At 37.9% G+C, this 25,162-nt stretch overlaps 1 protein-coding gene across 1 annotated transcript; it reads right to left on the reverse strand.

The window, feature by feature from the left end:
- Positions 1-1,657: 1,657 nt before the first annotated feature.
- On the reverse strand, positions 1,658-24,915 carry LOC143022696 (uncharacterized; the record flags this gene model as incomplete). The annotated part of the gene is given in 5 exon segments (XM_076181027.1): positions 1,658-2,547; positions 6,622-6,721; positions 6,992-7,108; positions 23,616-23,747; positions 24,372-24,915. Coding segments are annotated over 5 exon segments (1,636 nt in total), but the record flags the coding sequence as incomplete, so codon positions are not given.
- Positions 24,916-25,162: the final 247 nt, after the last annotated feature.

The raw sequence follows: 25,162 nt of genomic DNA on the forward strand, positions 1-25,162 counted from the left end.
TCAATAGGTGGCATCAGAGGAAAACTATTGGAATGGATGAAAGACTTCCTGACTGGGAGTAAAATGAGAGTAGTAATTAGAGACAAATTCTCAAACCGGGAAGAAGTGATAAGTGGTGTCCCGCAGGGATCAGTACTGGCCCCGATCATGTTTGTCATATACATAAATGACATGGATGAAGGAGTAGTGTTACATGAATTTCTTTTCAGATGATGCAAAAATACTAAAGAAAGTAAAAACGGAGGAAGACTGCAACTCCTTACAACAAGACTTAGACAAGATCTGGAAATGGACTCAAAAGAGGGAAGTAAAATTCAATATCAAGAAAAGTAGTATAATGGAATTTGGAAAAAGTAAAAACAGAATATCAAAAGATTACAAAATTGGTGAAGAGGTAAAAAAAGTAAACTAGGAGAAGATCTTGGAGTGATAATCAACAAGGACATGACACCAGATAAGCATATTAATAAAATAGTCGGAGAAACCTACAATTTATTTAGGTCAATAAAAGTGGCATTTGTTTATTGGAAAAGGAAATGATAAAAACAATTCTAACTACACTAATAAGACCAAAACTTGAGTACGCAGCAACACTATGGACACCCAGTACCAAAAAGAATATAAAGAAATTAGAAAGAATACAAAGAGCATCAACAAAACTAGCACCAACTCTTTCAGAAATGACATATGAGCAAAGACTGTCCAAATTAGAATTACCAACTCTGGAACAAAGGGAAAGAGGAGACTTACTATCTATAGAATAATACAAGGAATGGAAATCTTAGATAAGAATAACTTATTGAAATGGGATACTGGAAAAACGAGAGGACACGAAAAGAAACTAAAAAAAGATTACAGAAAAGATCTAAAAAAGAACAGCTTCCCACACAGAGTGATAGATACTTGGAACAAATTAGGTAAAGAAACAGTGTGTGCAAACACTATTCAAGATTTTAAGAAAAAACTTGATGATGAGATACAAAGACGGGTCACTACGAGCATAGCTCCCTTCCTGTATAATACAACTAGGTAAATACATTTAAACTTTTCCTCTCTGCTTCTTAAATTCCAAATCTACGCCCTGTATAGTGTCAGCACAATCACCCTGCATGAGGAGATGGAGAGGGGAGGGTCACTGATTAAATGAAGTGGCCTTGCTGTGAATGTACTGTCTTGCTGCATTGCTTCTGACAAGGGCAGTGGGCTGGAGACAGGGATGACCTTTCATCCATGAATAGCTAAAATGAGAGGGAAACAAGGGGGATGGATGGGAGTAGGTATGTGCCTTTGACTTGGCTACCTCCCTTATAAGGGGGAAGAAGCCCCTGGTATATAAATAGATCTGCTCTATAAAATTTACAAGAGAATGACGAAGGGAGTCACCATATATTGAAGCAGTGGTGGGTAATTCATCTCCAGCTGGTGGGCCCTTTTGTAGAAGGACTGTGTTTTGCTGAATTGCTTTTGATCTGAGCAGTGTGGCACAGAACAAGGATGCTTAGATGGGAAAGGTGTTAATCAGATTTTAATGCATATAAAACAGGTGTGCGCTTTGACTCAGTCACCTTCCTTATTAGGAGGAAAGAGCCTTTGATGTGTACATGCGAGTCGATACTCTTGGACAACAGGAGTCATGCATCAAAAATAATAAAAACACTCAGTTTGCAAATACTTTATAGAATCATTACAGTATATCATATCTATCTCCAAAAAATAAATCTATCCAATATTAATCAATCAAATAACCTGGAAAATTAGAAAAACTAGAATGTATGACATTTCTTTATCAATTCATATTTCCCACTTAGCGTAGTACTCTTCGTAAACTACGACTGCTCCTGGTAGTTGTTGCAACTGGTGCTTCTCTTTCTTTGGTAGTTTTGCTTGCTGCCCGTGAATTAACTGACCTTGAGGTTCTCGTTGCTGCAGCAACTACTCTTCTGCTACTGTGAACTGCCTTTCCAAACACAACCCCATTCTCACTTGAACTGTCCCTTTTCCCAGAATTATCACTGCTGGAAGGTGAGAGTGGGCTTGAGGAATCTGCTGAAGATTCCTCAGATAAATCTTGTGCAGAGTTCTTTGGCCTTCTCCCTTTTTTTATACCCAAAGTTTTCACTTGACTTTCTGCAGTTGATGTTGCTGTATTTGTGTTGTTACCAGGTCCTTTGCTCACCTCACTGTCCTCTTTAAGTTTTAGCTTCTCCAGTCCCACCTCAAGACCACCCATGGGATCTGTACACTTCTTCCTCAACCTCACAGTTGCTGGTGTCTGCTTCAGTAGGTTCCACTGTGAGCTGCTGATTGTATCATTCCCCACTGGCGTAGAACTGGAATTTTTCCTCTTAGGCATTGGAGAAGATTCACCTCTTCTTCCAACCTTGTTAATAATAATATTAACTTTCCTTGCCTTTCTTGAAGAACATCTTGCCGATTTGACTGCACCCATCTTGTCACCCCCTTGCCTTGCTGACTGCACTGGAGTCTTAGGAGAACTGGTTACTTCTTTACACAATGTCAAAAAACTTTTGGATTCCTGATCACTCTCTGCAATACAAAAGCAAGTGCTTATCATAAATTCAAATATACATATATATATACAAACATACACCAAGGGCTTTTTCCCCCTTACAAGGGAGGCAGCCACAATCAAAATTGCATAATTCTACTCCCATCCACACCTCCCTCCCTCTCATCTTGGCTCCTCATGGATGACAGGTCATCCCTGCATCTTGCTCATCGTCCTGGGTCTGAACCAATGCAGCAAGACACAGCACATTCAAATATAGAAGAGAAAATGTATGTTCATATGACATGCAAAGTAACTTAAAACATTACAATATTTTCATAGATTTCTATCTATATACCAAGGTTTCATAGATTTATTTAAAGGATACTTGTTATTCCATGACAAGATGAATGCAAACTCTTCACTGTTTTCATTATGTATAAAGTGGGTCTATTGTTTCAATTCTGTCAACCCCCTTCCATAGGGCTCTGGATGAGTGTAAGATGGGTATTTTGAATTGGCCAACCCCTGGGTTTTGGACGAGTGTACAATGGGTGTACGCTTTGAAATGGATGACCCCCTACTGTCTTAATTGAGAGGATTAGGAGAGGAACAGTGTGGGTTTAGGACAGGTAGGGATTGCATAGATCAGATTTTTGTTGTAAAATATATAAGAAAGCTATAGGAAAAAGGAAGGATTTTTTTTTTTTTTACTTTTATGGATCTGGAAAAGGCTGATAGGGTAGACAGGAAGGCACTGTGGGAGCTATTGCAGATATATGGGATAGGATGAAAGCTGTTAAGAGCAGTCAAGAGTTATTAACCACTTCAGTACGGGACTTAAATCTCGCGGGCAGCAGCCAATGCCAGCCGTATGACGTGTCGTAATAATACTCGCATCATAAAATATAGTCACGGCTTATATCGATCGTTCTCTCTTTCACCCGCGAATTTTGAAAACCACAGAGAATGGGATTCAGGGCGCATTTGGGAGAATGTAAAAACACAGGGGCGACTACAATAAATATAATCAAGACGCCGATATGGCAGCGTCGCGAATCCACTTGCTCCTCATGACGCCTACGTGTGCGGCACCGTATGGAAGGGGTTAAGAGAGTAGTAGAGTATGTGTTAGAATTAGAAGTGGAGAGAGTGAGTGGTTTGAGGTAAAGGTGGGACTTTGTCAGGGATGTGTTAGGTCACCCTGGCTGTTCAATTTATACATAGATGGGGTGGTGCGAGAGGTAAATGCAAGGGAAGTGGGTCAGGGATTCGAGGTGGTTAAAGAAAATGGATAAAAATGGGAAATAAGCCAGTTGTTGTTTGCTGACGACACTGCACTTGTAGGATCAGAGGAGGGATTGATGAAGTTAGTGACAGAGTTTGGGAAGGTATGGGAAAGAAGGAAGTTGAAGATAAATGTGGGTAAAAATAAGGTAATGAGATGTACAAGGGGAGAAAGAAGCAACAGACTGGAAGTGAGTATTAAGGGAGAGAGACTGGAGAAAGAGGATGGTAAGGCATGATGTTGAAATACAAAATGTGTCAAAAAGAAATAATCACAACTTTCCTAATACCATGTACTTTAATGCTCGTAGTATTAAGAATAAATTCCAAGAAATGCAGGCATGTCAAAAGCGAAAATCTCAATATAATAGGAATAACCTAGACATGGTTAAGTGGTAGAGTTTCAAGCTGAATTTAATATTGTGGGATTTAAAAACTTTCATCAGAATAGAAACCACAACAAAGGTGTTCTGTTGTACATTAAGGGAGCGTTGCCAGCGATCATTTGAAAAATTCTGGTACATGAGCGAATTTTAGGTAAACATTTCAAAAGAATCTCTATGATGGTGGTAACACTCATACAAATTTATACAACTGTATTTCATTTCTATTTTTTTAGAGAAGGAAGTTGAAGATAAATGTGGGCAAAAGTAAGGTGATGAGATGTACAAGGGGAGAGAGTGACAGTAGGCTGGAAGTGAGCATTAAGGGTGAGACACTGGAGGAAGTGGATAGTTTCAGATACTTGGGTGTGAATGTGACATCTGGGAATGGATGCTAAGAGGAGATTATATGAAGGAGTGATTGTGCCAACAGCAATGTACGGGGCAGAAACATGGAACATGGGAGAGGAAGAGAGAAGGAGTTTGAATGTGTTTGAGATGAAATGTCTGAGAAGTATGATAGGGGTTACTAGGCTAGAGTGAGAAATGAGGAGGAGAACAGGGGTGGAAAGGGAGCTGGGAGATAGGGTTGATGGAAGAGTATTAGGATGGTTTGGGCACATGGAAAGAATGTGTTAGTTCGTCCACATTTGGAATATGCTGTTTCCGTATGGTCACCGAATCTCATTAAAGACATTGACAGACTGGAAAAAGTACAACGGCGAGCCACAAAACTGATTCCAAATATCAAAAATAAATCATATGAAAATAGACTAAAACTTATGAATCTGTTTTCCCTAAAAAAGCGTAGACTCAGAGGTGACTTGATACAGGTCTTTAAGATTTTAAAGGGAATTGACATCAAAAGTGACCAAATTTTTACATTGAATGAGAATCAGACAAGAAACAATGGTCTCAAACTGTCCGGAAATAGATTCAATTTGGAAGTAGGTAGAAACAACTTTGCCAACCGTGTAGTTAATGAATGGAATAAACTTCCTGCACAGGTAGTGCAATGTAGTTCAGTTCGAAGCTTTAAGAATCATTTAGATAAATACCTAAGTAAGATGCTGTAATGATTATAATTTATCTTATATTATTTGTTTTTTGTTTTGTTGTCATTTGTCTGTGATTTTCATTTATTATTAGTTATATGTCAATTAATTATTATTTACTATTTACCTGTTTGTTTATTATTTAACTATACCTATGCATTTATTTATGTATTTTATTTGTTATTTACATTATCATAGTTTTTATTTATTATTTTATTATTAATATGATTTTTTTTTCGCATCCGACCTAGATATGGATCAAAAGGTCTCCTGTTGGCATGCTCCACCTTTGTAATCCGCCTTTGTGTGGAAGGAGTGAATATGAGGGGGCGTCCTAGGATGGGATGGATGGACAGGGTGAAAGGGGCTTTACAAAAGACAGGAATGTCTGTAGAGGAAGGACGGGAGAGGACAGAAGATAGGGGTGAATGGAGAAGGGTTGTGTATAGATGAGGCTGTGATGCATGAGGGGGAGTGGGTGGAGGATGGGGGGTGAGGAAGTATGTATGAGAAAAATTTTATGCAGCCCGAAGGGAGTTCTCCCCGTCTTCTCCTTTCCTGCATGAGGGGACAGAGAGGGGGGGTCACCGAATTTATGAAGCGGCCTTGCTGTGGATGTGCTGTGTCTTGCGACACTGCTTCTGACCCAGGGCAGTGGACAGGATGCAGGGATGACCCGTCATCCAGGAGGTGCCAAGATAGGAAGGAGGGAGGGGAGTGGAATATATGGGAAATGAAGTGGGTGGGAGTGATTTCTATGCCTTTTTCTTTTTGGCTACCCCCTGTGTAAGGGGGAAAAAGCCTTTGATATATGTATGTATATATATATGGTGCATGTGTAATGGACTGGGGGATTGGAGATAGTTAAAGAAAATGGAGAAAAAATGGGAGATAAGCCAGTTGTTGTCTGCTGATGACACTGCGCTTGTAGCAGGATCAGATGAGGAATTAAGGAAGTCAGTGATGGAGTGTGAAAAGGTGTGCAAAAGAATGAAGTTAAAGATAAATGTGGGTAAAAGTAAGATGATGAGTATTATGGGAGAAAGAATGGAGGAAGTGGATAACTTTACATACTTGGGGGCAAATGTGGCAGGAAAGGGAGGAGTGGAGGTGTTTCCAAAGTAATCTGTCAATGCTACACCCTGGCTCCCTCTTCCTTCTCTCCATATTCTCTTTTTCAATAAACTTTACTTTTCATACTCGTTTTTCTGGGTTCAATATACATTCACCTTAATAATGTGAACTATACTAAAATGGTGGATACATCTGCATGTCCAGTCACATCTAGTATCTACTTCAAGCAATTGATTTTTTTTTTAATAAAAGTTGTCCTGTAACTGAATCTCTTATATAATTAATACCATGAAAAAACGACATATGCACATACCTTCATGAGTTTGTACACACTGTGATTCTGCCTGAGCAGCACATATTCTGTATCCTTGTTGTGCTACAATCACAAACAAGTGTATGCAATAAAACAGCATCTAATGGGAAGAGAGAATGAATACACATATATATATAAAACACAAGGAAATTGTTCATTCTACTGCTCTTGTGTTATCATTAAAATCATTCATTTATTCTTGCAGAGTTAATACAAAATAATATCATTTAATAGAAGGGTACTTCTATGGGAATATTTACAACTACCTCAAGTCAGTGGCATACCTGAGCCTTTAATATTAGACAATTTTATTCAGTTAAATGGTACCCCCTATGGACAGGTGCTTTTCTTTTAAATCATGGTTACTCACCCATGAATCTAACATCTCAAATGTCTGCAGTACAAGTATATTTTTCTCCCTAGCAGCATTCCAGTCTCCTTCCAATATTAGTATCTCAACTTCAAACAGCAGAAGTAACAAGTAAGTCTAAAAGAAAATGAAAAAAGACAACTAAATTCTTTAATGTTTGATAAAAAATGGAAACAATTTCAATTATCAAAACCTTACACTAAATTCAGTCCAGGTTATAAGGAGGAGTGATTGTGCCAACAGCACTATACGGGGCAGAAACATGGAACATGAGAGAGGAAGAGAGAAGGAGTTTGAATGTGTTTGAAATGAAATGTCTGAGAAGTATGATAGGGGTTACTAGGCTAGATAGAGTGAGAAATGAGGAGGTGAGGAGGAGAACAGGGGTGGAAAGGGAGCTGGGAGATAGGGTTGATGAAAGAGTATTAGGATGGTTTGGACACATGGAAAGAATAAGTGAAGAAAGATTAGTAAAAGAAGTGTGGAAAGCAGAGGTGGAAGGAGTGAATATGAGGGGGTGTCCTAGGATGAGATGGATGGATGGGGTGAAAGGAAAGAGGCATTACAAGAGAGGAATGTCTGTTGAGGAAGGACAGAAGATAGAGGTGAATGGAGAAGGGTTGTGTATAGTTGATGCTGTGATGCATGAGGGGGAGTGGATGGGGGATGAGGAAGTATGAGAAAAAAATTGACACAGCCCAAAGGGGTTTTTCTCCCTGTTTCTCCTTTTCCGCATGAGGGGATGGAGAGTTTTTTTGTTTTTTTTTTGCCAAATTTATGAAGTGGCCTTGCTGTGGATGTGCTGTGTCTTGCGACACTGCTTCTGACCCAGGGCAGTGGACAGGATGAAGGGATGACCCGTCATCCAGGAGGTGCCAAGATAAGAGGGAGGGTGGAGGGGAGTGGAATATATAGGAAATGGAATGGGTGGGAGTAGTTTCTATGCCTTTTTCTTTTTGGCTACCCCCATGTAAGGGGAAAAAGCCTTTGGTATATGTATGTAAATTCAGTCCACCAGATAAACAGCATGTCTATACTGGGAAGGTTGCATTTCATTACATGGATGAGGACATCTGTATATCTATATACCAAAAGGCTTCTTACCGCTTTACGAGGGAGATAGCCAGCCATGACATTTATCTAACCTGTATGTCCTCATCTGGCATATGGATTACACAATGACATCAGAAAAAATAGCTGAAAGTCTGATTTCTCCCAAACTAGGACATGCAGCTGTGGTGTGGCCACTGCACTTAAAGAAGTATATAAGAAAACTAGAGAGAATAAAAATTGCAGCTTAAACAATAAGACATACAAGGAAAGACAAAACTAAGGCTTCCTACACTGGAAGAGTGAGGAGAGATGACATGATATTTAGATCAGAAACAGATATGAACAAGATGAAGAGAGGACCTACCAGTATGGGATGAAAGACCAACATGAGGTCATAGTAAATCAGGACTTCAATATGAGTCAAATACTTGCACATCGTGTTAGGCTGCCCGATGTATGGTGATTTGATGATGTATCACAATATGCATGTTTTAAATATAAAGTCACAGCTGTAATACTCATTCTCTTTCACCCTGAATGTTGATAACCACAGAAAATGCAATCAAGCCTGTTCACAGATTACAGGGGTCACTCAGCTACAACAGCAAAATAAATATAATCAGGACACCAATGCTGGCATCCTTATATACACACTCATGCCTCAAGACACCAACATTGGCATCATCATAATCTAGGGGTTAAAAGGCAAGATTGATTAAGATGTGTTAGAAAGTATAGCTTTCTACTTAGATGCATAGATTTGTGAGACAAGTTGGATGAAAAATAATCCAGATGAAAAACATAAATGAATTCATTGCAAAGTTGATAAGTGGATGCAAAGTGATGGGACCCAATGAGTGCTGCTCCAATCCTGTATTCTACAATGAAGTAAATACAAAGGAGGAGCATGCCGACAGGAGACCTTCTGGTCCATATCTAGGTCAAACGAATCCAGAAAGCAGCCATGAAAATGGCCCCAACACTTTCAAATATGTCATACGAGGACAGACTGGCTAAATTGAAATTACCAATTTTGGAACAAAGAAGAGAAAGAGGTGACCTGCTGACCATTTACAGAATCATGAAAGGCACAGAAGTCCTTGACTTAATAAATTGGGATAAGAAATATGATAAGAAACTCAAAAAGGATAGTTATAAAAGAGACCTGGAAAAAAAAAAAATCCATAGAGTGGTGGATATCTGGAATAAACCAGATAAAACAATAGTGTACAAAAACTATACACGAATTTAAGTGCAAACTACACACTGCGAGATACAAAGACAGGACACCACGAGCATAGCTCCCCTTCCCGTAAACTACAACTAGGTAAATGTAGTATAATGGAATTTGGAAAAAGCAAAAATGGAATATCAGGACATTACAAAATTGGTACAAAGGAAATTAAAAAAGTCAACTCGTAAAGGGACCTAGGTGTAACTATCACCAATGACATGACACCAGACAAACATATCAACAAATTAGTCAGTGAAACTTTCAATTTATTAAGGTCAATGAAAGTGGCTTTTGACTACATGGATGAAGAAATGATGAAGAAAATTTTAGTTACATTGATAAGACCAAAATTGGAGTACGCTGTGACACTATGGACACCTAGTACTAAAAAGAACATAAAGAAATTAGAAAGAATTCAAAGAGCAATGACAAAGATGGCACCAACACTGTCCAATTTGACATATTAACAAAGATTGGATAAACTCAAACTACCTACCCTGGAACAAAGAGCAGCCCGAAGAGATTTCTCCCCCGTCCTCTCCTTATATGCAAGGGGGGACAGAGAGGGGGGGTCGCCGATTAAATGAAGCGGCCTTGCTGTGGCTGTGCTGTGTCTTGCGACACTGCTTCTGACCCAGGGCGGTGGGCAAGGTGCGGGGATGGCCCGTCATCCAGGAGGTGCTCAGATGAGAGGGAGGGTGGGAGGGGTGTGGAGTGTATTTAGGGATGAAATGGGTGGGAGTGTTTTTATTCCTTTCCCTTTTTGGCTACCTCCCTTGAAAGGGGGAAAAAGCCTTGGTATATGTATGTATGAAAGGGTTGGAAGTCCTTGATAGAGATGACTTATTAAAGTGAGATAAAAGAAAAACCAGAAGACATAAAAAGAAGCTTAAAAAGGATAGTTACAGAAGAGATCTGAAAAAGAATAGCTTCCCACAGAGTGATAGATATCTGAAACAAACTGAATGAAGAAACAGCGAGTGCAAAAACTATACAAGAATTTAAGATCAAACTGGATGCTGAAAGATACAAAAGTGGGTCACTACAAGCATAGCTCTCTTCCCATAAAATACAACTAGGTACATACACACACACACACACATTATTACAGTGTTCAGGTCACTAAAGGAGATAGATTGCATTGATAGAAGAGATCTCCTAATTAAAGATGGGAGGGCTTTATGTCATGGAAGTAAATTAAGAAAGACCACATGTCAAAGGGATGTGAAGAAATATAGTTTTCCATATAGATTTATAAATATGAATATTAGAAGGTGATACAGCCCAAGCTCAAACAATACATCAATATATAAATAAAAATATAACTCTTTCAAAATGATTCTGAAATTACCTCAGCGGTGACGGTGTTTGGGGGACACTTCCGTAAGGGTTATTGGCTGTACAATACTGACTACCAATACAATGCCAGGAGATGAAACGGTGAAGAAGCATAGACAGAGGTACCTATGGAAGTGGCTAATGGCTACCAAGGGTATAACGAAGAAGACATTCCAAGAAGATAAGGTGTTGGCAACTAGACTAAGGGACGAGAACAGTAAAACATTCCCTGGGTTGTACGCTGACATCAAGACCTTTAACATGGAAGTGTCTATATGCGAGGTTCAAAGGAAGGTGATCACCTTCAAATCAACTCTAGAGAACGATAAACAATTCAAATACAGATTGGAGTGTTCAGACAATATGATAGATGAGGATTCAGAGGCGTTCATGTGGCATTACTTCTCAGGATATAAGAACTTCGTTAAACATGGTGCAAAGTCTGATCACAGGAACTTTCAGATGGATTTCTTAGATACGCTATAAGAAAGGTAAAAGCTGCGATGAAGCATAAAAATGAAACAAAAAAGAGTTATAGAACACAACACTCCATCTACCTCAAACCAAGAACATAACTCTTTCAAAATGATTCTAAAATTACTTAAGCGGTGGCGGTGTTTGGGGGGACACTTCTGTAAGGGATTCTCTGATCATCAATACTGGAACCACAAAAGAAAACAGAAAAATAGTAACGAAACAACCACGTGATGTAGTATATAAGTTGTTAATGAATAATTTTTTAATTGAGCACGGAGTAACCAATATTCCTGAAGACATATTCAAACTAATAGAAGAAGAGGCCATCAAAATGATTATGCCAGGCTACGACACTGACTACAAGTCAACCACTGGAGATTCATTGGAGGTTATTAAGGAGGACATTCAGGAATAGGGAGGAAAATAAGGAACTATACAAGAAGTTGGAGAAGAAGAAGGAGAAGTTGGATCAGATCTTAACCCCTTCCATACGGTGCCGCACACGTAGGCGTCATGAGGAGCAAGTGGATTCGCGACGCTGCCTTATCGGCGTCTTGATTATATTTATTGTAGTCGCCCCTGTGTTTTTACATTCTCCCAAATGTGCCCTGAATCCCATTCTCTGTGGTTTTCAAAATTCGCGGGTGAAAGAGAGAACGATCGATATAAGCGGTGACTATATTTTATGATGCGAGTATTATTACGACACGTCGTACGGCTGGCATTGGCTGCTGCCCGCGAGATTTAAGTCCGGAGTGAAGTGGTTAACCATGATCAAGAGGATGGGCGATGAAGGCAGAAAAATACTGTGAGGTAGAATCTGATGAAGGCAAACCGTCTACTAAGAAAGAAAACATATTTGTGGATTCTATGGCCCACAAGCAAAGTGAGGAAGCGCCACAAGCCAAGCAACCTGCCAAAGGCAGGTAAGGCAAAGCCGCTGCTTGTGAGTTCAAATCTAAATATGATAATTAGAAATCAAAGATGAGGAATAGACATTTGGGAATGGATGCTAAGAGGAGACTATATGAAAGAGTGATTGTGCCAACACCACTGTATGGGGCAGAAACATGGAACATAAGAGAGGAAGAGAGAAGGAGTTTGAGATGAGGTGTCTTAGAAGTATGATAGGGGATACTAGGCTGGATAGAGTGAGAAATGATAAGGTGAGGAGGAGAACAGGGATGGAAAGGGGGTTGGGAGATAGGGTTGATGAAAGAGTATTGGGATGGTTTGGACACATGGAAAGAATGAGTGAAGAAAGACTAGTAAAAGAGGTATGGAAGGCAGATGTGGAGGGAGTGAACATGAAGGGATGTCCTAGGATGAGGTGGATGGATGGGGTGAAGGGGGCTTTGGGGAAGAGGGGAATGTCTGTTGAGGAAGGACGGGAGAGGACAGAAGACAGGGGTGAATGGAGAATGGTTGTATATGGATGATGTTGTGATGCATGAGGTGGAATGGGCAGGGGGATGGGGGGTGAGGTAGTATGTGTGAGCAAATTTTGACGCAGCCCGAAGGGATTTCTCCCCATCTTCTCCTTTATGCATGGGGGGACGGAGAGGGGGGGTCACCGATTTAATGAAGCAGCCTTGCTATGGATGTGCTGTGCCTTGCGACACTGTTTCTGACCCAGGGCAGTGGACAAGGTGCAGGGATAAACCGTCATCCAGCAGGTGCTAAGATAAGAGAGAGGGAGATAGGGTGGAGGGGTGTGGAGTGTATTCAGGGATGGAATGCGTGGGAATGATTTTATGCCTTTTCCTTTTTGGCTACCTCCCTTGTAAGGGGGAAAAAGCCTTGGTATATGTATATGTAGAAATCAAAGATAATTAAGTTGGAGCCATACATGAATTTGAGTCTAGGTATGTTAAAAAATTAGAGAATTGGAAGGAGGATCCAATGAGCATTGCTCCTTTCCTGTAAACTATAATTACATAAATGCAATTAGGTAAATAAACCCACATACACATGAACAAAAAAAAACACACCCACACACGGCTCAACAGTGCAGTGATACTACTGTTCTCAAACACTAATTCAGTGATTCATGTCAAGAGTCACACCCAGGGCTGAAAAAAAATTAAAGCATTGCTGCACTGTGAGCTGACATTCCAACTCTAGTGGGAAAGGAGCTGGGTGTGCATATTTGTGTAAGGTCACAGCATTACCTATATATCTGACCATATATGAACTGACCTCTCTTCCAGAAAGGTAAGCTGTCAATCATGAATTCAACACAAGAGAAACACAAGAGGACATGGAAAGAAAATAAAAAAACATAGCTACAGAAGAGAACTGAAGAAAAACAGTTTTCCACATAGAGTAGTGGACACTTGGAACAAACTGGATAATGAAATAGTATGCGCAAAAACCATTCATGAGTTTAAAAGCAAACTAGACACTGTGAGATACAAAGGCGGGACACCACAAGCATAGCTATCCCGCAAAATACAACTAGGTAAATACAAGTGCAGTATAATAGAATGCTCTCTCAAAGAGGAAAAACTACCAGAAGACTGGGAAAATGCCAATATAGTGCCGATATATAAAGGGGGATATAAGAAAGACCCAACAAATTATAGACTGGTGTCCCTAACAAGTACAATATTCAAAATTTGTGAGAGAATCATCAAAGATAGATGGACAAAATATCTGGAGGAGAATAATATTCTGAACCCAAAGGAATTTGGATTCAGACAAGGAAGATCATGTACCACTAATTTAATTTGTTTCTATTCAAGATTGATAGATATATTGCAGGAAAGAGATGGCTGGGCAGACTGTGCATTCCTAGACCTACAAAAGGCATTTGATAAGGTACCACACAGAAAATTACTATATAAACTGGAAACAATAGGAGGCATACATGGAAAACTATTGAATTGGATGGAGGACTTCCTACATGGAAGAAAAATTAGAGTGGTGCTCAGAGACAAATATTCAAAATGGGAAGAAATGAGTAGTGGCATCCCACAGGGGTCAGTACAGGCACACCTCGACTTACGTCGGTTTTCAAAAATAATATGGAAAAAAATTCAAGTTGTCGTTTTACTTGACTTTACGTCGGTCAGCCAATAATGGAATCGCATAAACACCAAAAAACGTTTCAAGCGTTTCAAGCAATTCATGTTACAATAAATAAGAATAAAAGCATGTAAAATTATATAAAGATTCAGTAACTGCTAAAATATATACCATAAAGTAGTATGGCCTAGTCCACTAGAACATGAAATCGCAACGGTACTTCCAATACGTATTTACCGTAAGCGGCGTCTCAACTCCCGCAATTCTTTTGGATTATTATCTGTTTACTGAAGTTTTGTAAATTTTCTCATTAACATTCACTTGTAACTGTAATATTTGCCCCCATGCCTCCTAAGAAAAGTTCTAGTGAAAGTGCTAAGCGTCATGCTATTTCGCTGGAGGAGAAAATGGCAATGATAAAACGTCATTGTAATGGTGAAAAAGTTGTATCGATTGCACGATGTTTTGGAGTAAGTCGGACAACTGTATCAACGATTGTGCATAATAAAGACAAGATTTTAACACATGTCACATCTGAAGCCCCCTTGATGAAGAACACGATCATCAACAAGAAAAGAGGTAAGATATTTGAAGAAATGGAAAATCTTCTTTCAATTTGGGTTGATAGGAGGAATCGTCAGAATGCGAATCTTAGTCAAGAGCTCATTCAGGAAAAAGCGTTGTCTTTGTTTGAGGACCTAAAGGAAAAATATCCAGATGAGAAAGATGTAGATTTCAAAGCAAGTCCTGGATGGTTTATGAGATATAAAAACAGGAGAAATTATCACTTCCTTAAAAGACAAGGTGAAATCGCATCAGCTGATGAACAAGGAGCAGCGGAATTTCCTGCTACACTGAAGAAAATCATCGAAGAAAACGGGTTTCTTCCTGAGCAAATTTTCAACGTAGACGAAACAGGATTATATTGGAAGAAATTACCAGATTGTTCATTTGTTTCCAAGGAAGAGAAAACGATTCCAGGTTACAAGGTCTCAAAAGAACGTGTGACCATAATGTTGGGAGGTAACTGTGCAGGAGATTTTAAATTAAAGCCTCTGTTTGTTTATCATGCACACAACCCCCATGCCCTGAAGAATATACCCAAAGCATCTCTCCCTGTTATATGGATGGCTAACTCAAAAGCTTGGGTCACTGTTGTTATTTTCGAAGATTGGTTTTTCAATAATTTTGTCCCAGCAGCAGAGAAGTATTGTAAGGAGAAGGGGATTCCTTTTAAGGTTTTACTTATCTTAGATAATGCTCCTGGCCACCCACAAAACATCGCAGATTTTCACCCCAACATTACCGTCATATACCTCCCCCCAAACACTACATCTATTCTCCAGCCAATGGATCAGGGGATAATTGCTATCTTCAAACGTTATTATATGAAGCGTACGCTACGGCAAGCAATAGCTGCAATTGAAATGGATGAGTCTATCACACTTCGCGACTTTTGGAAGGGATATGACATCTACAAAGCTTTACAGAATGTAGCAGCAGCATGGAATGATGTTCAGAGCACTGCTATGAATGGTGTATGGAAAAAGCTATGCCCGCAATTTGTGCACGAGTTTAAGGGCTTCGATACTGTTGTTGTCAACAAAAATTTGGTTACAATGAGCAAAGAGCTGGATATGAATTTGGAGGAAGAGGATTTCACAGATTTATTTGAAAAAGACAAGGAGTTACTGACGAACAAGGATTTGATGGAACTTCAGGAGCAACAAAAGAAAAAAGAAGATGATGATGAATCTGAGCCACGCCACTTCACCATTAAGAAAATGGAGGAAGCATTTGCACACATCGAAAAAGGTCTTGCTATGTTTGAGGATATGGATCCAAATGCTCAACGCTTTTCCAAGATTATGGGGGCTTGTTATGAAGCTTTTGCTCCTTATAATCTAATCCTTGAAGAAAAGAACAAGAAGACGGTTCAAGGCACTCTTGACCAGTTTTTACGCGTCGAACGACGAGAATCAGCTGATGTTGATGTCGACAATCCCCAGCCATCTACGTCTACAACGTAAACATCAACATATTGTATCTACTGTTTTGGTAAACTGAAAATACATTAAAGTTTTTCACTTATTACAATATGATTATATGTAAGCTTGAAATATTTTTTATTTCTTTGTTTTTTGTTTTGTTTTACTGTATGTTTTTGACAATGCATTCATAGAGTACAGCACCGCGAAATAGCAACGCGTAAACATCGACATAATGTATGTACTGCATTGGTAAATTAAAAATACTTTATTCAATTTTTCACTTATTACAAAATGATTGTAAGCTTAAACTAGTTTTTATTTATTTGTTTTTTGTTTTGTTTCACCGTATGTAATTGACAATACATTCATAAAGTACAGCAAATTGTACGTATTGATGAATAAGTACAGGTACTTTTTTATACTTTATTACAAAATGATAAATAAATGTTCTGTTTGGAAACTTAAAATAGATTTTTATTAACCTTGTTTAATAAAAAATGCAATCAAAAGTAAAATAAAGTACTGAAAAATTGCTATTGGCAGTTTAGCCTAGGCTACACCAGGCCTACCTAGCCTACTTGTAAGCAAATTCGACTTACGTCGTTTTTCGACTTACGTCGTGTCTCCTGGAACCAATTAACGACGTAAGGTGAGGTGTACCTGTACTAGCTCCAATAATCTTTGCTATATATGTAAATGACATGGATGAGGGCATTGATAGTTACATGAACTGCTTTGCAGATGATGCAAAATTATTAAAGAGAATAAACTCAGAAATAGACTGTGACTCATTGCAGAAGGATCGGAACAAAGTCTCAGAGTGGAGCAAGATATGGGAAGTAGGATTCAACATGAACAAGTGCAGTATAATTGAATTTGGAAAAGGCAAGAAGAGAATAACAGGACAATATAAAATTAATGGAAAAGGTAAAGAAAGTGAATTCTGAAAGGGACCTAGGAGTAATCATCACCAAAGACATGTCGCCAGATAAACATATAAATAAAATAGTCAGAGAAACATGCAATTTGTTGAGATCAATAAAGGTGGCCTTTAAATACCTGAATAGGGAAATGATTAAGAAAATATTACAAACACTGATAAGGCCAAAACTGGAATATGCAGCACTTATATGGTCACCCAGTACAAAAAAGAATACAAGAAAATTAGAAAAAATACAAAGAGCAACGACAAAGTTAGTTTCAACATTTGCAAACCTAACATATGAACAAAGACTGGCAGAACTGGAATTACCAACCCTGGAACAAAGAATAGAATGAGGGGACCTAATAACCATCTACAGAATTATGAAAGGAAAAGAATACCTTGATTGAGAGGACCTATTAAAATGGGACAGAGGAAAAACAAGAGGACATGCAATGAAACTCAAAAAGGATAACTACAGAAGAGACCTGAAAAAAAAAAAAAAAAAAAAAAAAAAAAAAAAAAAAACCAGCTTCCCACATCAAGTGATAGATGTATGGAACAAATTGGATGAAGAAATAGTGTGTGCAAACACAATACAACAATTTAAGAACAACCTTGATCTTGCAAGATACAAAAACGGGTCACCACGAGCATAGCTCCCCTTCCCGTATAATACAACTAGGTAAATACACACACACACACACTGGGCAGACTGTGCCTTTCTGGCCCTATAAAAGGCACTTGATAAGGTACCACACAATAAACTAATAAAGAAGATAGAATCAATAGGTGGCATCAGAGAAAAATTATTGGAATGGATGAAAGACTTCCTGACTGGGAGGAAAATGAGAGTAGTAATTAGAGACAAATTCTCAAATTGGGAAGAAATGATAAGTGGTGTCCCGAAGGGATTAGTACTGGCCCCAATCATGTTTGCTATATACATAAATGACATGGATGAAGTAGTGTTATATGAATTTCCTTGCTGACAACGCAAAAATACTAAAGTAAAAATGGAGGATTGCAACTCATTACAACAAGACTTGGACAAGATACAGAAATGGACTCAAAAGAAGGAGGTGAAATTCAATATCAAGAAATGTAGTATAACGGAATTTGGAAAAAGTAAAAACAGAAGAGGTAAAAAAAAAAGTAAACTTGGAAAAAGACCTTGGAGTGATGTTCAGCAAAGACATGACACCGGATAAGTATATCAATACAATAGTTGGAGAAACCTATAATTTATTGAGGTCAATAAAAGTGGCATTTACCTATTTGGACGAGAAAATGATAAAAAAATTCTAACTACACTAATAAGACCAAAACTCGAGTATGCAGCGACACTATGGACACCCAGTACCAAAAAGAATAGAAAGAACTTAGAAAGATCACAGAGGGCTACAAAGCCCTCTGTGAGGGGCACTGTCCTAGCCTTCTGATAGGGGGGAGTTTGTGACATTAAACCATATCATCATCAAAACATATCAGAAAGATTACAAAGAGCAACAACAAAACTGGCAGCAACTCTTTCCAAAATGACATATGAACAAAGACTGTCCAAATTAGAATTACTAACTCTGGAACAAAGAAGGGAAAGAGGAGACTATCTATAGAATTATGAAGGGAATGGAAATCTTAGATAAGAATGACTTATTGAAATGGGACAATGGAAAAACAAAAGGACACGAAAAGAAACTAAAAAAGATAATTACGGAAGAGATCTGAAAAAAAAAAAAAAAAAAAAAGCTTCCCATACAGAGTGATAGATATTTGGAACAAACTGGACAAAGAAACCGTGTGAGCAAACACTATTCAAGACTTTGAGAAAAAACTTGATGCTGAGAGATACAAAGACAGGTCACTACAAGCATAGCTCCCTTCCTGTATAATATGACTAGGTAAATACAACTAGGTAAACACACACACACACACGAAAGTGGTGTGTGCAAAAACAATACATAAATTTAAAAATAGTTTAGATAAAATGAGATATGAAGATGGGACACCACGAGCATAGCTCCCTTTCCCGTAAAATACAACTAGGTAAATACACACACGCACACTTAGAAAAAATTTCAAAATCCCTGTTGGGAAAAATTTGCAAATGATGAAACAAAGACGGAAGAGAAATGGAACATTTTCAAAGTAATATATAAAGAGGGAATAGACAAATATGTGCCTAAACGGAAACAGAAAAGGGAGTGCATAAAGTGCTGGTATAATAAAAAATGTAGCGATGCTAAAGGCAGAAGAGACAAAAATTGGAAAAGATGGAAAAGGGGGAAAAAAAGAGACTAAATGGCAAACATACATTAAACTGAGAAATGAATACGTAGACATACGAAAAGAGGAAAAAAGAAACTATGAAAAAGATATAATAGCAAAATGCAAAGATCAACCTAAACTGTTCTACAGATATGTAAACGACAAACTAAAAGACAAACACGAAATAATAAAACTGTGTGAAGGAAATCAAGAATACACAGAAGATGTAGAAATGGCTGAAGTAATGACCAGACACTTTAAGTCTGTTTTTACAATTGAAAGCTCACAGTTGTGGGATGATAGTCACCAGGAAGGATACCCAAAAATGGAAGAAATAATGGTGACACAGAAAGAAGGGACAAAATAAAGAAATTCGATGTCAGAAAGTCACATGGGCCACATGGAATAGCGAACTGGATAATAAAAGAATACACAGATGAACTCAGACAAAATACACAGGATAATTGACTTCTCACTCAAAGAAGGAAAAGTACTACAAGACTGGAAGAATGCTAATATTGTACCTACATATAACGGAGGAAATAAAGAAAATCCAACAAATTATAGACCAGTATCCCTTACAAGCACAATTGCAAAAATATGCCAGAGTTATTAAAAACAAATGGACTAAACACTTGGAAAAGAACAAAATATTAAACCCCAACCAATTTGGATTTAGAAGTGGAAGATCATATACTACAAACTTAATATGATTTTACTCAATATTGCTAGACATAATACAAGAAAGAGATGGCTGGGCAGATTGTGCCTTCCTAGACCTACAAAAGGCTTTTGACAAAGTACCACACAAAAAATCTACTAAGAAAAATTGAACTAATAGGTGGAATACAAGGAAAATTATTGGAATGAATGGAAGACTTCTTGAAAGGAAGAAAAATGAGTGATACTTAGAGAAAAGAACTCAAATTGGGTAGACAAGGCTCTGTGTTGGCTCCGATAATGTTTGCTATTTATATAAACAACATGAAGGAATTAAATGCTATATAAACTTCTTTGTAGATGATGCAAAATTATTGAAGAGAGTAACAAAGAAGATGATAAATCTTTTCAGGGAGATCTGGACAAAGTCTGGAATTGGAGTAAAAAAGAACAAAGTGAATTTCAACATTAAAAATGTAGTACAGTAGTCCCTCAAATAACGCGGATTCAATCATACGCGGATTTTATTTCAAGACCATCTCAAATGTAGAGAATGGTTTTAAAATTCGCGCCGAGTTGGGCACGCATACATCGCACGCACCATCGCAAACATTTGTGGTGACTGCTTTCTATTTTACCATATACAGTCGGTCCTCATATAATGCGGTCATTATGTACACTGGGAACTGCTCAAACAAGGGTGTGGGGTGAGGAGAAAGCCATGGGTGGCTGCCTGAGGTCACGTGTCAACCTCCGGGGCATTACAATAAATCGCGTTATCTGAGGAACGACTGTATATATTTTGTATTTTACTTATATTCGTTTCATTTTTTTATTACTAGATTTTGTTAGAAAGGGGCTTCGCCCTTGAGATCTCAGCATGTTGATGAATTCGATAAACTCTTAATTTAAAAATTTTATATTCCCTATTTCCTTTCCTAATTCTCTCTCTTCTTCATCCATCTCACTTATTTTCTTTTTTTTTTTACTATTACAATTTTCACTTATTTTTCTTTTTCTACTTCTACTGTTAACAGTGTTAATGATGATATTAGAATCCATACTAAAAGGATTCAAGTCTGAAACACTACCGCTATAATTACCAGTTTTATTGAGCGAATGAGGAGGTGACGACCTCATTTATTACTAACCTAAAGTGAGATTCGACGAACAACAAATCGGGCAGTTCGAATCGCGTCACCTGGATCGATCGAAAAAATTAACAAATTTTTAAAAGAATAAATTGTATAATATAGAGACGAAATTGATATTAGCTTGTTTAATTTTTTTTTTATCAAATTTATTCTCAATTTTAATAACTTATCAAAGGTATGTATGGCAAGTGTATTTTATTATTTTTCTTATATATATATTTTTTTTCTTATCATTTTTAATTTTTTAAAAAAAATTAGCCAATATTTGTTCAAAAAGCTCAATTACTTTGAATGCTACTCATGAATTGGAGCCAAATTTAATCTGAAACATTTACAAAGTGAGGTTGAGTCGTCGAAATCAAAATTAGTCGATCGATCGAATCAAGAAAAAAGTCTGACTATTTTTCATTAAAAAAAAAAAAAAAAAAAAAAACAATATTTGTTCGAAAAGCTCAATTACTTTGAATGCTACTCATGAACTGGAGCCAAATTTAATCTGAAACATTTACATAGTAAGGTTGAGTCGTCAAAATCGAAATTAGTCGATCGATCGAATCGAGAAAAAATCTGACAGACAGACACGAAACCGCTTTTGTTCGAAAAGCTCAATTACTTTGAATGCTAATCATGAATTGGAGCCAAATTTAATCTGAAACATTTACAAAGTAAGGTTGAGTCGTCGAAATCGAAATTAGTCGATCGATCGAATCGAGAAAAAAGTCCGACTATTTTTCATTGGAAAAAAAAAAAAAAAAAATTAGCCAATATTTGTTCGAAAAGCTCAATTACTTTGAATGATACTCATGAATTGGAGCCAAATTTAATCTGAAACATTTACAAAGTAAGGTTGAGTCGTCGAATCGAGAAAAAAGTCTGACAGACAGACACGAAACCGCTTTTATTTATTAGATTATATTCCACTTTCCAATATTTCATTATTGCTGTTTTGTCTCACTTTGATCATTTGTGTACTCGTAAAGTTAAGGTTGTTTGTTGGTTGCAATCCATTAGCGGTGCGCTTGATTCTACCTGTTCCTGCGACTTGTGCGGTGACTCATTCCTCAGTCTCTCACCATTCGTAGTGCTGGTCAATTGCTCTGGAAGTCGTGTTCATTACCCCTCCACGTGTTCTTCACATGGCACCGATACACTCCTCTAAGCCAACAAAGACAAAGATTCAAGGAAAGGCTGGAAAAATTGCTAAGCGAGAAAGGAAGTGTATGATGTTATCAGAAAAAATTGTCATTTTGAACAAACTGAGAAGTGGTATGTCCTATGCATCATGTGCCAGAGAATACAGACTTAATGAATCTTCTGTGCAAACCATAAAAAATGTGAAAATGACATGCCGTGACACATTGTGCTCCTGTTTCTGCTAAAGTGGCACATCACATCAGACGAATTTATCATCCTTTCATATCTTCGACGTCGACATCTACCATAACAAACATGGTGTACCATTCGTCATACACGACTTCGTTACTTAAAAAATCTGTTTTAGCACCTTTTTTGTTTTTCATTTCCGCACACAAAATTGCATATTACAGTGTTACATTTTAATTTACAAAATCAAAATTTAATTTTCTATTGCTATATTACTCCCATGGTCGAAACTAAAGATTTACCCCGGTATTTGATATGAAATATCAGCATACGCGGATTTGGTTATATGCGGTAATTTCAGGAACCTAACCCCCGCGTTATTCGAGGGACTACTGTATAATGGAATTTGGAAAAAGCAAAAATAGAATATCCAGTAAATACAAAATTGGAACAAAAAAATGTTACTAAAGTAAATTTAGAAAGAGATCTAGGAGTGATCGTTTCAAATGACATGACACCAGATAAACATGTAAACAAAATAGTTGGACAAACCTATAACTTAATAAGATCAATGAAAGTGGCCTATGACTACATGACTACATGGACGAGGAAATGGTGCAGAAAATCCTAGTTACACTGATAAGACCAAAATTAGAGTATGCAGCATCACTATGGACACCCAGTGAAAAAAAAAACATAAAGAAACTAGAAAGAATTTAAAGAGCACTAACAAAGATGGCACCAACACTCAGCATGATGACATACAAACAAAGATTGGACAAACTAAACTTATTAACTCTGGAGCAGAGAAGAGAAAGTGACGATTTGATATCCATACATAGAATTATGAAAGGGACGGAAATCCTTGACAGGGATGATCTACTTAAATGGGACAAGAAATACAAGGGGACATAAGAAGAAACTTAAGGACAGTTACAGAAGAGTTCTGAAAAAGAATAGTTTTCCACACAGTGATAGATACATGGAATAAATTGAAAGAGAAAACAGTAAGTGCTAAAACTATACACGACTTTAAGAAAGAACTGGATGCGGAAAGACACAACTGTGGGTCCCTACGAGCATAGCTCTTCTCCCGCAAAATACAACTGGGTAATAAATACATACAGAAATATATTCCTACATGCAAAATATATGTATCAATTTCTTACAATCTTACCTTGTGAAGTCTAACTGTGAACCAAAGCTGTGATGGAGGACAGGCTTCAAGCCCTATTTGCCCAACTTTAGTGCACAAACTTTCAGCCAGGCTCCAAGATTTTTCACATACATTCTTGTAACTTTTCAGACCCTAAATAAACATAAAACATCACAATGAGGTCTACAAATCATTCAAACAATGTAGTTATAACTAAATCAATATCAGCCATTCATACATGAATAAATACAAAGGTTATAATAATAATTGTTCCCTTGATTTCCACTGCCTGGAAACCATCAGTGCAACAGCAGTCACTAACAGTCCTTGGATCTTCACACAACTATCTCTCAGGAGACTTATCTCTGTCATATTAGCATGGGTCTGTCTCTTGGTCACTGGCAAGTAAGTGAAAGAAAAAAAGAGCAGTTGCTGGTTGCCAACTCTCCTTGTGTGAAAAAATGGAAGATAGTCAAAACTGATAGAGATCATGAGTCCACTTATCAGCCCTTTAGAGTTGCATCTCCAAATGGAAGTGAGGGTGTTCATGGAACATGAAGATCAGCAACTAGGAAACTATTCCTCCCTGGAGTTTATTTCACAAGATGACTACAAGTAGGTGCCCTTTCTAAGGAGAAATATTAGCAACCAATTCTGGCTCATCCTGAGATCTTTAAGCATAGGGAATTCAGGAAAGTAACAAATAAATAAAAGCATTACACAAGGAAAATGAGAGAGAGAGAGGGAGGAGAGTGTGGGGGAGGTTATGATTCTCACCTGTTTTATACAGTACATTGCATAACTGGTTCTATTCATGCTGGTATGCACATTTGCAGTGAGGTAGGCCAGTGCCAAGCACAGATCCTGATGGAGAGGGGATGAACATGAGACACAATCTAGCAGTCCCTCGCTGCACTCTGGAAGACGAAGCTTGCTATTTTCCTGACGGAACTTGAGAGATGGCGAAAGATGGATATCACTGTCAATGAGGTTATGGACCCTGTCTTCGGATCCAATGACAATGCCTTTGCTTTGGTCAACAGGCTGAAGACTGAACTCATCCTCAGGGATGCATTCTATCTTCAATAAACACTTCTGATTGTCTTCTTTCTCTTGCAGAACATTCTCCTTGTTAGTTATCTTAGAACTGCAATTTTGGGATAAAGTCTTATTTGAAGGGGAGTACTCAAACTGAAGATTTTCTTTGCCATTTACATGTGGAAGAAGAATGTTCTGAAGACTATCTACTTTCACTTCACAATCTGTCCACAAATTTGTCAGAGCATCAACTCTTGCCAGGATTTCTATAATTTCTCCAATTCTGCAAAGAACATAAGATTGATGTAAATCATAATTCTGTTAGTTACTCAATTAGATGAAGTGTCTGTTGAGCAATGAAGAATGTGCAAATCAATCAATAATTCTGTTGCCCCAGGTCTCTCTTGCATGAGACCCATGGCTCACAGGTATGTAGGTTTGTGTGTGTGTATTTACCTAATTGTATTATATGGGAGGGGAGCTATGCTCGGAGTGACCCGTCTTTGTATCTCTCAGCATCTAGTTTGTTC

The sequence above is a fragment of the Oratosquilla oratoria genome, unplaced genomic scaffold, assembly GCF_046742065.1.
Source record: "Oratosquilla oratoria isolate Oo_2021 unplaced genomic scaffold, ASM4674206v1 SCAFFOLD141, whole genome shotgun sequence".
NCBI classification, from domain to species: domain Eukaryota; kingdom Metazoa; phylum Arthropoda; class Malacostraca; order Stomatopoda; family Squillidae; genus Oratosquilla; species Oratosquilla oratoria.